At 48.4% G+C, this 13,977-nt stretch overlaps 1 protein-coding gene across 34 annotated transcripts in view; it reads right to left on the bottom strand.

Annotated features, from left to right (window-relative positions):
- Nucleotides 1-806: 806 nt before the first annotated feature.
- Nucleotides 807-13,977, bottom strand: part of MAP4K4 (mitogen-activated protein kinase kinase kinase kinase 4) — a 185,128-nt gene continuing 171,957 nt past the window's right edge. For 28 of the 34 annotated variants that reach the window (XM_014466135.2, XM_014466129.2, XM_014466143.2 and 25 more), the window contains 7 exons: nt 13,436-13,579; nt 9,266-9,400; nt 7,210-7,310; nt 4,446-4,595; nt 3,582-3,741; nt 2,739-2,878; nt 807-1,099 (listed from right to left, as the gene is read on the bottom strand). In XM_014466135.2, the coding sequence (XP_014321621.1) occupies nt 1,016-1,099; nt 2,739-2,878; nt 3,582-3,741; nt 4,446-4,595; nt 7,210-7,310; nt 9,266-9,400; nt 13,436-13,579 (914 nt within the window). In that variant the 3' untranslated portion in view covers nt 807-1,015. Of the gene's footprint in view, nt 1,100-2,738; nt 2,879-3,581; nt 3,742-4,445; nt 4,596-7,209; nt 7,311-9,265; nt 9,401-12,091; nt 12,237-13,435; nt 13,580-13,977 lie in introns of those variants that run through there. The other 6 variants (XM_023764250.1, XM_014466131.2, XM_023764258.1 and 3 more) reach the window with 6 other exon arrangements.

Genomic DNA, 13,977 nt, shown 5'->3' on the forward strand with positions numbered 1-13,977 from the left:
TGCTACCCGCCCGCCTGCACGGGGTGGGGGCGCTGGTCTCGGGACAGCCGCGGCGCCGCTGACACCTGTGCCCACATACAGTCAGACTTCACCCTGATAGTTTTGGTATTAAGATTAAATTAAGCATTCATGTTTTCCTCCAAAAACACAGAAACTAAACCACCTCTTAATGCATTAAAAACAATGAGGTAGGGAAAAAAAATAAACATGTGGTTGAAAACATTTTTTTTCCTCTGCAAGTGCAGGCTGTGGTAAAACCTGTCGCACATCTAGGTTTAAACAGAAATTAGCCCTCGAGCGGAGGCAGTGCTGATACTGTCACACAGCGAAGTTCTGGCCACGACACGGACGCACACATTTCCTTTTTCTTTTTAAGAACCATCTGCACATGATTTAGGCAAAACCTGGCACACAGAAAAATGACTGAGCTCTCGGTGAAACAAACAAAATATGCAAAGAAACAAAATGGGACCCCTTCACCCCCTACCCGCCTCCCAGACCCACCCAGATGATTTTTGCAGAGTTTTGTGTTCATTGAAGTGACATTGTCACAGGGGTGGGGGGGTTGCCTTCTTCGTCCACATATTGTCACATTACAAAAAGAAAGGTCAATTAAATACATTGTTAATGTTACTCTAGCAAATCTGCTCTCGCTTCTGCAACTGCTCATTGAGACCCCACTGGCCACCCTGCCCGCCCAGCGCCGCCGCCCGCAGACCCGCAGTCACTCCAAGGGATTCTGGCCGGAGGAAAGGTGTTTGCTTGCCGGTCTGATGCTCGACCCCAAACACTATAGCACCTGATGGTAGAGTCTGAACAGCACCAGCTGCATTGCAGCCTGATTTATTTTTTAAAGAAAAAAAATTTAAAAAAGATTGGGGACAAACTGGTAGGGAGAGCAGGAAGGAGGAGGAGAGCCGTGGGGTCTGCGCACGGTCCTGCTGCCGGGCACGCGGCGCTCCGGCCGAGCTTCCGAGCCCTCGGGTCTGAAGACGGCAGCGGTCGGGCCACGGCTCTACCAGCTCAGGAGGGAGGTCCTGCCCAGCGTCATGAAGTACACCTGGCTGCTGCCGCCCGACCGCACAGAAGCAAAGAACACCTGTGGGCGAGAGAGGGGTGGTCAGCAGCAGATCCCGTGGGGCTCCAGGCCGCAGGGCACTGCCCACCACCCGCCCACGTGAGGGGTGAACCCCAAGGGCTCCTTCTACAGGAAGCTGGGAGGACGCCAATGCTTCATTTACCAGGAGTGGCCATCTGCAGCCAATGTGTATTACAACTAGGAAGGGGATCAGGCAAACAACTCCTTGTACAGTCATACTGTGAGAACGTTGAAAGAAAAAAAGGGTGTTCCTGAAACTGGGCTCTTTCTTCCACCTCCACGGCGCACACGTCTTAAAAGACACCTGTGCTTAGAAAGCGCAATGAGGTTACCCATTTCCGAGTTGCCAGGAAATAGCACAGGGTGCGGCCCCCACGGAGAACACAAGGCCGGGTGGGATTCATGGGTCGTGGGCTGTCTCAAGGCCCCAGAGAGAGCTCCCTGTGTGGCTGGAGTCCCTCAGTGAGGAGGAGAAGCACATGCTAACCTGGCTGAGAGCCGTGGGCCCGGACACAGAAGGAAACCTAGGAACGCAGGCAGTCCATCTCCTTTCGGAGACCTGCCTGTCGTCACGGAAGATAACGGCCTTGTTGCTGAAACACCCTGGTCCCGGAAGCACCTGCCCTTCTCGACCCCCAGCTGCCTGGCCTGTAACCACTATACCCTGCCCACTGCCCGTGCCTGGAACACCTGCTTTCCCATGTGATCTCTGTCCTTCCACCCGATGTAAGTGGCTGCTATGGGGAGGAGTAGAGTAGATTTTTCTGGATGCCCTGGTGCTGGCATTATTGGAATAAACGCTCACATATGATTAAAAAAAGAGAAAGCTCAATGGACAACGGGGGAGGACTCCTCAGCAACCTGTTTTTCCCTTTTAAAAAATTAAGCTAAAATGTACTAGTTATTTCATGACTCTATAAAGTTACTTACTTTTGTATCTTTTATAAACTTTGAGGATATGCCATCATGAGTGATAAAATTATTTAACGGAAGTTCAAAGAAGCTTAAACTTACAGCCACATTAAACACACGCGGGAAATACAAGCCACAAAGCTGGGCAAATCCCGGGTAGGGCCTGAGGCAGTGTGGGTTCTCCAGGTAAACATTTGGGAGATGGCCTTTCAGGTTGCAGGCAAAGGGGGGGAGGGGGCTGCGAGGGCCGCTGAGGGCCGATAGCTTCTGTCCCATCCAAACTTCCCCTTCCCTGAGGAGCCAGCCACGGGCTGTCGCTGGGACGCCCGCCGCACATCAGCGTGAAGACGCGCTCCTCAGGCTGAGGACTGGCTGCCGCGGGTGCCGGGTGCTTTCCCGAAGGAACAGCAGAGAAGGCTGGGCTTGGGGAGACCCGCCCGCCTTGCTGTCCTTCCCAAGGCAGGCCGGCGGGCCCACGCCCTGGCCATGTCTGCCCCGTTCCAAAGCTGGTCAGGGGAGAAGGCAGGATGTGGTCAGCCGTGGAAAGGAAGGCTCTGCACTGGGCTCGGTGCCCTGGGGCTCGTGTGGGAGGGGCTTGTAAACATGGCTACAAATCCACTCCTGAAAAAATGATGCATTCAGTGGGAATCTATCAAAACCCTAGGGAAAGCTGCGAACCCCACGAGACAGCAGCCACTGCGGCAGGACACAGCGAGAACGCGGGTACCTTGTCGTTGCGCTCACACAGGAATTTCAGTCTCTGAGCCCTTTTGTGCATGAACACGCCATCCAGGTGGCCCGTCTCCACAGACCGGATCTCTATGGCCTTCTCGCCCCAGCCCATCGTCTGATTGGATCGGATATAAGCTTTTGGAGAGGCAAAGACACATATTGTTAAAGATAAGAAATAGCCTTTAAAAGGTGCTGCTTATGTAATAAACGCACACGCATGCATGTGAGCGCGCGCGCGCACACACACACACACACACACACAGGCCCTAAATGACTAGCATTTAAGAGCTTTGCTTTCAGGACCTCTGCCTTTGCCAGCTTCGGGCCTATCCTGAGAACCTGTCACTTGAATCAATGGTTCAATCTATTCGTTCCCATGTCTTGAGGCTCGAGGACCACTGAGGTGTTGGCCTGAGGCTGCATTTCCATGCACCCTCCCGAGGGAGGCAGGACGAAGGCCTCCACTGCAGCAAAGCCCAGCAGCCTGAGACCGAAAACCAGGAGAACGCCAGCCCCCTGCCCCTGCCTGGATGTGAATGTTCCAGAACAGAGGCTGTGCTCCTGGCGTGACTCGGCCACGGGAGACAAGTCCCACTTCCCCTGAATGGCCTAGGATTAAATGAAGGACTGTCAACAACAAGAGTTTTAAAATGTGTTAAATAATTATTTAGATTTTGTTCTATAATAGTCCCCTGGTCTACAGTCTAACTCCCCACTGTGCACACCAACCACTCTGCTGACAAACACATGCAATTTCCAAGAAAAGCTCTACTCCCATGGCCGGTCGCTGCCTCCCCGAGCACCACGCCCCCAGCGCCACGCCCCCAGCGCCACGCACCGACGGAGGTGGGCATCTCGCCCCACTGCAGCACCACGTCCTTGGTGATGCGGCCGTACGTGTTGACGTAGACGCCCTCGTCCTCGTAGCACACCAGCAGCTCCATGCCGTCCGTGTTGGGCAGGATGATGATGGCGTGGGGCTTGATGCTGCACTGGATCTGCGGGGACACAGGCAGAGGTTCTGGCCGGCCGTCCCTGCGGAAGGGCTGGAAGCTGTCTCCGAGGAGCACGGGCTCACCCTCCTGGCTGCAAACCCGCCACTGGGTCACATCTTGGGACCCTGCCACCTCTATCCCAGTCCACCTTTCTCAGGCCCTATGCTCTAGAGCAGGGGTCCTCAAACAACAGGGGGCCAGTTCACTGTTCCTCAGACCGTTGGAGGGCCGGACTATAGTTTAAAAAAAAACTATTAACGAATTCCAATGCACACTGCACATATCTTATTTTGAAGTAAAAAAACAAAACAGGAAATACAATATTTGTATTTGCATGTGGCCCGCGGGCCGTAGTTTGAGGACCTCTGCTCTAGAGTTCCAGGAACACATGAGGACTGTGGGCACCATTTAAGAAAGGATGGTCCTCAAAGCACGCCCCCCAGGGGTGTTCTGACCACCAGCGACTGCCCGCACTCGCCCGCTGCTCGTCCCAGCAGGGCCGAGGGTCCCAGCAGGGCCGGGGGTCCCAGCAGGGCTGCAGAGCCGGGCAGGGCCCGCGTGCCCCGAGAGCACGGCTGTGACCCGCACGCCACCTAAATACTCACCCCCCGCCAGGGAAGGAGTCCCTGCTGCGAGCTCCCTAAGCAGAGTAAAGACAGTCAGGGCGGAACCAAGCAGCCAGCCCCGCAGAGGGGGCTCTTCCTTACGTGTGTCGGCAGGTAAATGTCATAGACGGATCCCGAATCCACGTCCACGGCATGGAAGCCGGCGCACGACCCGTAGATCACCTTCAGCCTCTGGCCCTCCTCCACCGTGAGGTCCACCAGCAGCGGCCGGTGCGCCAGGTCCGCGAACGACTGCAGCACAAACAGGCGGAGGAGCCGTGAGGCAGGCGGGCCGCGATCACGCCCTGCGGTGACGGGGCCACCTGCCACGGCCACAGCCACACTCGCTTCCACAAAGCCTGTCATTCAACATGCTTTCGTCTGTTGACGGAAACCTAGAAAACACATCTTCCGGAAGCCACACCCCAAACTCTCCCTCCCTAGACCCAGAGTTCTGCTGTCACTCTGTCCGTCCGCTGCACGTCCCAGCGAAGCCCGAGGGAGAGCCAGGCTCTGCAGCACCTCCTGTTCTAGCGGGTCGGGGCAGAGAGCCCTGTGGGCACCGAGGCTTTGCCAGGACTGCGACTTCCCCCTCTAACCAACACATGGGCCTGGAGGCCTAGCTCTGCAATGATATCAGTACCTACAGCTCCCAAGACAGATTTAAATAAGATACTCAAAGCAACTAGTACAGTGCCTTTAACACAGAGAATATAGTAAGAACCGATCTCAGATCATTGTAATTTCATAACCAATTACTTTCATTCAATAATATGTATATTTATTTATTAAAGAGGGAGAGAGAGAGATAGAGAGAGAGAAAGAGAGAGAAAGAGAGAGAAAGAGAGAGAAATATCAGTGATGAGAGAGAATCATTGATCTGCTGCCTCCCGCATGCCCCCTACTGGGGAGTGAGCCCACAACCTGGGCACGTGCCCTTAACAGCAATCAAACCCGGGACTCTTCAGTCTGCAGGCCGACGCTCTATCCACTGAGCCAAACCAGGTAGGGCTGTAGATTTATTTTTTAAGCAATATGATAACCCCATTTAGCCAGCTCTCCTGGGAATCAAGCAATAAGCAATCTAAATATGTCAATTTCCCTAGTAATTAAAGGTGATTTACCCTGAATAAAATATATCAAAACTATTTTTTTTAAATAAATAGAGTCATTTTGGATGAAAAATTCTTAATTTCTCACCCTACACTAAACAGCCACAGAGGCTATGCTTAAGGTTTTGTGTCTAATATTAGAAATGATATTATTAATACATTGTGGACCAGTAGTTTTATTGCTAGCTAGCTTCACCCAGTGGCCAGATAAGTTTCTATTGAAGGAGTACAAAAAACATTTTACATAAATGTTAAAGGCATGCTTTAAAATTAAATACCCATTGCATTTTGAAGTTATTTATTATATGTCCTTACAAGCTAATATCTTTTTAAAGTATGATACTTCATAAAACACTATATAATGTGAAGCGAGAATTCTCGTGATCCGTCCGCAATGTGTTAAGTTAGGTATTTACAATATCTAATGTCACAGTACTATCATTTTAATTAAAAATTTCATAAATTTGTATCTAGTGCAAACTCTAAAGTTATTTTTAAAATATCAAAAATACCCATATAAAATAAAAATACTTTTCAATTTTTTCATTAAACAAAAATGGTATATTACACATTTTAATCTACTTTTCTATTTAGGGTGTAATACTATACTATTCATTCCTGGTGTCATTAAGAATTTCTGTAACTTAATTTTATTTTTTTATTTTTTAAATTCTTGTTAATCCTCACACAAGCATATTTTTCCCATTGATTTTTTTAGAGAGAGTGGAAGGGAGGGGAGAGAGACACACAGAGAGAAATACATGGATTGGTTGCCTCCCACACACACCACCATTGGGGCTGGGGATCAAGCCTACAACTGCGGTATGTGCCCTTGACCAGAAATGAACCTGGGACCCTTCAGTTCTTGGGCTGACGCTCTAACCACTGAGGCCTCAGCTAGGGCTGTAACAATTTTTAACCAGTACGCTGTTGAATAAATACACCTTACAGCTGTCTATTGTTGGGTACTGTTTTGTTATCTACATTAGACACATCCCTGAGGACAGTGGAAGGTCAGTGGAGGCGGTGTGCCTCTGCCGCTTCCTGCTGCCACACTGGCACGGCGACCAGGTCTGCACGGCGCCCGCTCTCCACCCCACACTGGGGCCTGGAGAGCAGAGCGAGGCTTGACGTTAGAGACGGCCGCTCTTGTGGGAAGTTAGACACTATTAGTGACAGCTTTCACACTATCAGTGACAGCTTTTACACCATCAGTGACAGCTTTTACACCATTAGTGACAGCTTTTATACTATCAGTGACAGCTTTACACCATTAGTGACAGCTTTTATACTATCAGTGACAGCTTTACACCATTAGTGACAGCTTTTATACTATCAGTGACAGCTTTCACACTATCAGTGACAGCTTTTACACCATTAGTGACAGCTTTTATACTATCAGTAACAGCTTTTACACTATTAGTGATAGCTTTTACACCATTAGTGACAGCTTTTACACCATCAGTGACAGCTTTTATACTATCAGTGACAGCTTTACACCATTAGTGACAGCTTTTACACCATCAGTGACAGCTTTTATACTATCAGTGACAGCTTTACACCATTAGTGACAGCTTTTATACTATCAGTAACAGCTTTTACACCATTAGTGACAGCTTTTACACCATCAGTGACAGCTTTACACTATTAGTGACAGCTTTTACACCATCAGTGTTAACTGTTCCCGGTTGTTAAACTTGTTGGTTGCAGTGTGCATGACTAATGTTACTTTTAAGTGCACTAGATGTTGTTACCTTAAAGGCCATAAACTTGTGGTATGGCTTGGGTGCCCATGCATACACTTCCACCGAACTCTTCAAAGCAATTACGAGAAATTTGATTCTTTCATATTTTACTGAAAAAAACAAATGAGAACACAAGTCAGTATCAACATGGAACTCTAAATTCTTTGGGCTGTCTTCTGCAAACTTTATAAAGATGACTTCTTTTGGTTCATCCAAACCAACAGGAGGAAAATGCTGAGTGAGATCAAGCCTCAGTTTCCTTTTCAAGTTCTTTTGTGCGTGATTCAGGCTGTTCAATTCGCTGGTTACTACCATTGAGTACCCTCCCTTGCTCCTAATCTTATACTGCAAGTATGTAATTATCTGGGGCAATGCCAGGCATACCCCCCGAAGTCAAGGGCTCAGTAGCGCTTGGAAAGGACAGTGATGAGACTAATCCGTCAAGAATCCCTCAATCACAGCACGAGGCCAAGGCACAGGAGTCTGTACCAAAACACCCCCTGGCAGAGGCTGGATTCTCTGTTTGTGTGTGAGACCAAGTACCATTCCCAACCACACTCGCCCTAGAGAGGCAGTGATTGCTAGGATCCCACCTAAAGTTCCGTACAAAAGAGCGGTAGTAAAGACAATGTCTCTTCGATGATCTACACACAGAAATAGAGGTACGTGTACACACACACATATCGAATGCCCCCGTAACCGCTGTTTTGACCTTGCAGGGGTGACTCTGCTGAAACAAACCCCCGAGAGCCCTGAGCACAGGCATGCACTGGTCTGGGCAGACCCCAGTCCCTTTGTCAATGGTCTCTTCCTTTGCACATGAGAGTCAGGCTTGCCAACCTGATGCCTCTCTCTGTTCAATGCCATCTTGCCACCATTCAAATAAGTGACGCCTCACGCAACCTTATCTCCAGAAAATGCTTGCGATACCGTGGGAATGAGTCACAAGAGGGCTCTGCTTGTTCTGATGAAAACCCATTCCCTCAACACGGCCGCCTCTAGTGCCCCCTGCAGGATAGTCTATCATAAACAGTTCAGCTCTTGGGAGCTGTTTCATTAAGTTTAGACTTGGTTGAGTTTAGTTACACCTCAACAAACAAAAATGTTTCACATAAATACAACCCAGAAAATCCTAATCCCAAGGTCTATGCCCAGGAGACACCAGTACTGTCTGGTATCACTCAGAATCGTTCTAATGCTGGCGAGTGCTGTGACCATCACTGGCCAGGGACTGCGGACTGCGGACAGCTCATGTAAGCAAGAAGACAATGCCAATCCGGGCAGCAGAGAACGGCCAGTAGCATGCACTTCATAAATACGGAACCAAAGGAAACGCACAAGCAGAAGCCAATGCTCGCAGGCCCCTTATGCTGACAATAAGGCTGACGGACACTGGATCTTCTCAAGCTCTCCTTTAAATGAGGAATGATAGTAGATCCTCTCTCCCATAAAACTTCAATTTGACTCAGCACCATGATTTCCCCTCTATTTCCAACATCCATACTGGTATTTTGATTTTTTTATACACAAAGAAAACGGTTTTTTGTTTTGTTTTTGTGAGGTGTTACTGCATAGAACCACAGCATGCATACCAAAAAGAAAAAACGGAGTTGCCAGGAGACACCGACTGGCCGGCCAGATTCATTTCCTAGTTAAGAGCGCAGGAGCTTGCACAGTGGACTTGATTCAAAATGCCAAGCACGGCCGTTGTCAAACTCGTGCAGGCCCCACCAGATGCCCAGGACCCGGAGTCCTTGGCCCTCAGTCCTCCAAGTCGACCGACTTCCCTGGAGTTCATGTGAACACATCTTACAGGGCAGAGTGTGGCCTGTCAAAGAGGAAGGGCGGAGCCCCTCCCTCGGACGTGCTGCGTCGCAGGGGGGAGTGTGCCTGCTCAGAGGTGCCCCTGCGTCCGCCGAGTCTCCAGGAGGGAAGGTGCCTTACAGTCACAGTAATGAGCTGCGTCTCAGGAACAAGTTACAATGAGGGCTTTATGAACACGTGGGCTCTAAGTGAAACGCCCACGAAACCCTGGAAAGCACGCCCCCGGCCCGCTGGGACTCACCCACTTTATAGTGCACACAGCCTTCCAAGTCGCCCACGGTGGTCCACCCCTGCTTCTTCTCCACTTCTGGGTCATTGTGAAGGATTTTATTCCTTAACCAGGACAAATAGTAGACACGCAACTTATCCTTTTTGCCTAGCAAAACAAATAAAAAAGTAGATATCCTCATCAATAACAACAGTAACCAAAAGAAACTTCCATAAACAATAAATACTGTCTCCCTAAGGGAGTCATGTTGCAGTAGTTTTACTAGAAATTCAATTCAGGGTCTTCAGGGGGACTCTGAAACCCAAGAATTATCACCAGGTATAGCCTGAGTTAAAAGGAAGATTTTAAAAAGAACTCACACTTATGTAGACGAACAGTGTCAATAAACCACAAAGTAGTACAAACACTTTCACAACAAATAATCAACAGAGCTAGTAAGATGCTTTCATGTATATCATGTTATCTGATTCTCAAAACCCTCCAGCATAGCTATTACTTCCCATTAGGCAGCACAGGATTAAATAAATCACCAACGGGGACTTCATCCACAGAAGGCTACCTACAAATTGGAGATGTGTGCCACAGCATCCAGAATTTGTAAGAACTCTTATAAATCAACTGGAAGACATGACCCAATAGAAAGACTGGGCAAGTGACTGGAGCGGGCAGAAGTCATCTCATAGATACATACAGAGGTACTGCTCTCAAAAGTCAATAGTGAATGCACATTAGACATAACGAGGCACAAAGGCATACACCTATCCGTGTCTAGAACTAAAAAGATAATACTGAAAGCAATAATACTGAAAGCAGGAGACATGTGGAATAACTAAAAACTTGAGTAACTAGTGTTGAAATTTGTTAGAACTACTTTGATAAGCTCGGCGTTATCTATGAAAGCAGAATAAACGTATACATTGCTATGATCCAGTCATTTCTCTCCTCATATACACGTGTGTATATGAGCTCCCACATACATGAACATTGTTTGTAACAGCCCCACAGAGGAAGCAACACGAGTGTCTATCAACAGCAGAATGAGTGTGACATGGTCACCCACAGGAATAAAGAGGAACAAATACAGCTATAAACCATACACACACAAAAGCATTTGACAAAACCCAGCACCATCTCATGATAAAAATCCAGGTAAGCCCTGGCCGGGTGGCTCAGCTGGTTGGAATGTCGGCCCATGGACCGAGAGGTCACTGGCTTGATTCCCTGTCAGGGCAGATACCTGGGTTGCGGGCTCAATCCCTGGTGGGGGTGTGCAGGAGGCAGCTGATTGCTGTTTCTCTCTCTCCCCCTCACTCTCTCCTTCCCTCTCTCCAAAATCAATAAAAAATGTGTTTTTTTTAAAGTCAACTTCTTTCCTATATATTGCCAAAGCAGTTGGAAATTTGAAACTAAACAGTCTGAAAGGCTACATGCTGTGATTCCAACTGTCACCTGAAAAAGGCAAGGGCGAGACAGTAAGAAAGATCAGCTGCTGCAGGGGCGTGGGCAGAGGGGCGAGCAGGTGGAGCCAGGGGCTTTTCAGGGCAGTGAGAATAGTCTGTATGACACTGTCGTGGTGGGTAATTATGCACGGCCGGAACCCAGAATGCACAACACAAGAGTGCACCCCAATATAAACTATGGACTTAAAGTGGCCAGCCACAGAATACTACTTATGACTTTACCATTAATATGACTTCAGTTCAATGAAGGCAAAATCCATCGAAGGTGTTAAAGTCAGGAGCATGTTTCCGTCTGTGACTGACAGGCTGCACGAGGGAGGGTCTGGGTGCGGCTGCTCTCTCGCCAGTGCAGGCTGTGTGGGTTCTAACTGATATCACTGAGCTGTAGACTCAGCATCTGTGCACTTTCTGTACTACGTCTTATACTTTTTAAATTTTGAAGAATTTGGGAGAATATTGAATATGGTGAAACAAAGACCACATAGTTTTATGTAAAGTGTTTTATTCCCATATTGTGAGATATATTTATAGAAAAGAGAAGAAAATACAAAATGTTAACAAGTTATGCCAAAGACAGGAGTAACATTTACGCTTTCTAAGTGTTCCTGTTTTTGAAGCTTCTACAGTTGACATGTATTACTTTTATGATTGTGAAAACCATTAAAAGCTGCTAAAAAAGAATATGGAAAATTAGACCAAAAAATTATCATTGGCACCAGCTGACCATCGCCCTCTATGAACCGTCTGGCACAGCAGAGAGAAGTCTCAGCCTCTTCTATGTGCAGATTTGCGTACCTCCCGTTTCAGAACCCACTCCCCACCAGCACTCAAGTTTTTAATGACTGTTTTCTCACTTAAGTGGGATGGTGACATTTCTGCATTTCAACAAACACCTTTACTTACAACCAAAAGCCTATTTGAAAACTAAAATAACTGCAAGAAATTTGTTACATATAAACAAACACAACAAGATTGAGTTAGCAGATAACTAAATCAAAACTAAGACCTATTGAAAGTCATAATTTTGCCCTAGCTGGTTTGGCTCAGTGGATAGAGCATCGGCCTGCAGACTGAAGGGTCCCAGCTTCGATTCTGGTCAAGGGCACGTGCCAGGTTTGCAGGCTCGATCCCCAGTTGGGGGTGTGCAGGAGGCAGCCGATCAATGGTTCTCTCTCATCATTAATATTGAAATCAATAAAAATATATTTTAAAAAAAGAAAGTCATAATTTTGCATCCTCTTTGATCCCAGCACCAATACAAGTTATTAGGAAATTACAATCTATGAAACATGAGTATGCATGCTCACGGATAAGCAAGCTACAAAGACATTTGTGAAACACGCATACATGAGGGGAAGGGGGTGGACGGAAAGACGTACAACAGAAGGCGAGTGAATGTTAGCACAGCTACTTAGAGAGGCACTGGGTCTGTACAGCACGGGATCATGGAGAACGTTCAATGACGGGAAGAGCAGGCTGCAAGGTTTGGACACAGGAATGGAGGGCACACAGGACAGTGGTTCCTGTGGGAGGCGGGCAGAGGGCATGCTAACTGCATGGACAACAGTGTGTTTTAACTTCTACTAAAACCAGCTAGTCAGTAGATGGGTATCCTATTTTCTCATTTTTATTCTCTGGATGTTTTGAAACATTGCATAACCATTTTTACATAGATTTTCCCCCCGTAAGTGTATTTTGAGTGTGTCTATGCTTAAAAGACTGGAAATTAAAAACCGAAAGGTTAATACACCTTATCTTTGGATGATTTTAGGTTTTACTTCTTCTACTTGCTTTTCTGCAGTAGTTTGTCACTTTCAATAATGAACATTTACTACATAATTTATACTAAAAAAGGTGCTCTTTCTGAAAAGAAACTTATGGTGTTAATTGATGGAAGAAAAAACACGTTGCTTTTACTATTGTGGCAGGAGCAGTGCCTTTGCATGAAGAGTAGCACGGGTGGAAGCGGCACAGACCTACACGCCAAGGAGCCACAGGGCAGTGTGGGTCGTGGGGGTGTCCATGCCCGGGGCTCCCGTGCTTCCCAAGGCTGCTCCTCAGAGGAATGGTGGTAGGGTGCACCCGGGGTTCGGATGCACCTGGGGTTAGGGTGCACCTGGGGGTAGGGTGCACCCGGGGTTCAGATGCACCTGGGGTTAGGGTGCACCTGGGGTTAGAGTACACCAGGGTTAGGGTGCACCCGGGGGTAGGATGCACCTGGGGTTAGGGTGCACCTGGGGGTAGGGTGCACCCGGGGTTCAGATGCACCTGGGGTTAGGGTGCACCTGGGGGTAGGGTGCACCGGGGGTTCAGATGCACCTGGGGGTAGGGTGCACCCGGGGTTCGGATGCACCTGGGGTTAGAGTGCACCGGGGTTAGGGTGCACACGGGGGTAGGATGCACCTGGGGTTAAAGTGCACCGGGGTTAGGGTGCACCCGGGTATAGGGTGCACCTGGGGTTAGAGTGCACCCGGGGGTAGGGTGCACCCGGGGTTAGAGTGCACCCGGGGGTAGGGTGCACCCGGTATAGGATGCACCCGGGGTTAGAGTGCACCGGGGTTAGGGTGCACCCGGGGTTAGGGTGTGCGGCGAGTCACACCTGATCTGGCTGTATCTCATTTCATGCAGCCGTTACTTCAGAAGATGAGGTAGCTGAAGGTCAGTGCTAGGAGGTGCTGTTTGAAACAGTGCTACAACCCTGCTTTCTTGAGCAAATACTTACCAGATATTGTCACCAAAACATTCAAGCCTTCGAGGACATCCATCTGCTGAAATCGTCTCCGGTTGATCAGAGGGTATACCTTCCCTTGGCCACTTCTGTCCAGCAGCATCAGGCCACTTTCTGTTCCCACTAACAAATTCACTCCTGTTTCAAGGACACAGACAGGCCTGGGTTACACTGTGCTTGGCAGGCAGGCTGGGGGCACGGAGAGGGAGCCACCTGGCTGGCAGATTTGTTTTTTTTTTTCAGACACAGGAAGGAGGCTCCTCCCATATTCCTTTGAGGCATCCATGCTGTGGTTATATGCAGTAACACCTCACAAAAACAAAACAAAAAACCGTTTTCTTTGTGTATAAAAAAATCAAAATACCAGTATGGATGTTGGAAATAGAGGGGAAATCATGGTGCTGAGTCAAATTGAAGTTTTATGGGAGAGAGGATCTACTATCATTCCTCATTTAAAGGGGAGCTTGAGAAGATCCAGTGTCCGTCAGCCTTATTGTCAGCATAAGGGGCCTGCGAGCATTGGCTTCAGCTTGTGC

The sequence above is a fragment of the Myotis lucifugus genome, unplaced genomic scaffold (assembly GCF_000147115.1).
Source record: "Myotis lucifugus unplaced genomic scaffold, Myoluc2.0 scaffold_325, whole genome shotgun sequence".
Taxonomy (NCBI): Eukaryota; Metazoa; Chordata; class Mammalia; order Chiroptera; family Vespertilionidae; genus Myotis; species Myotis lucifugus.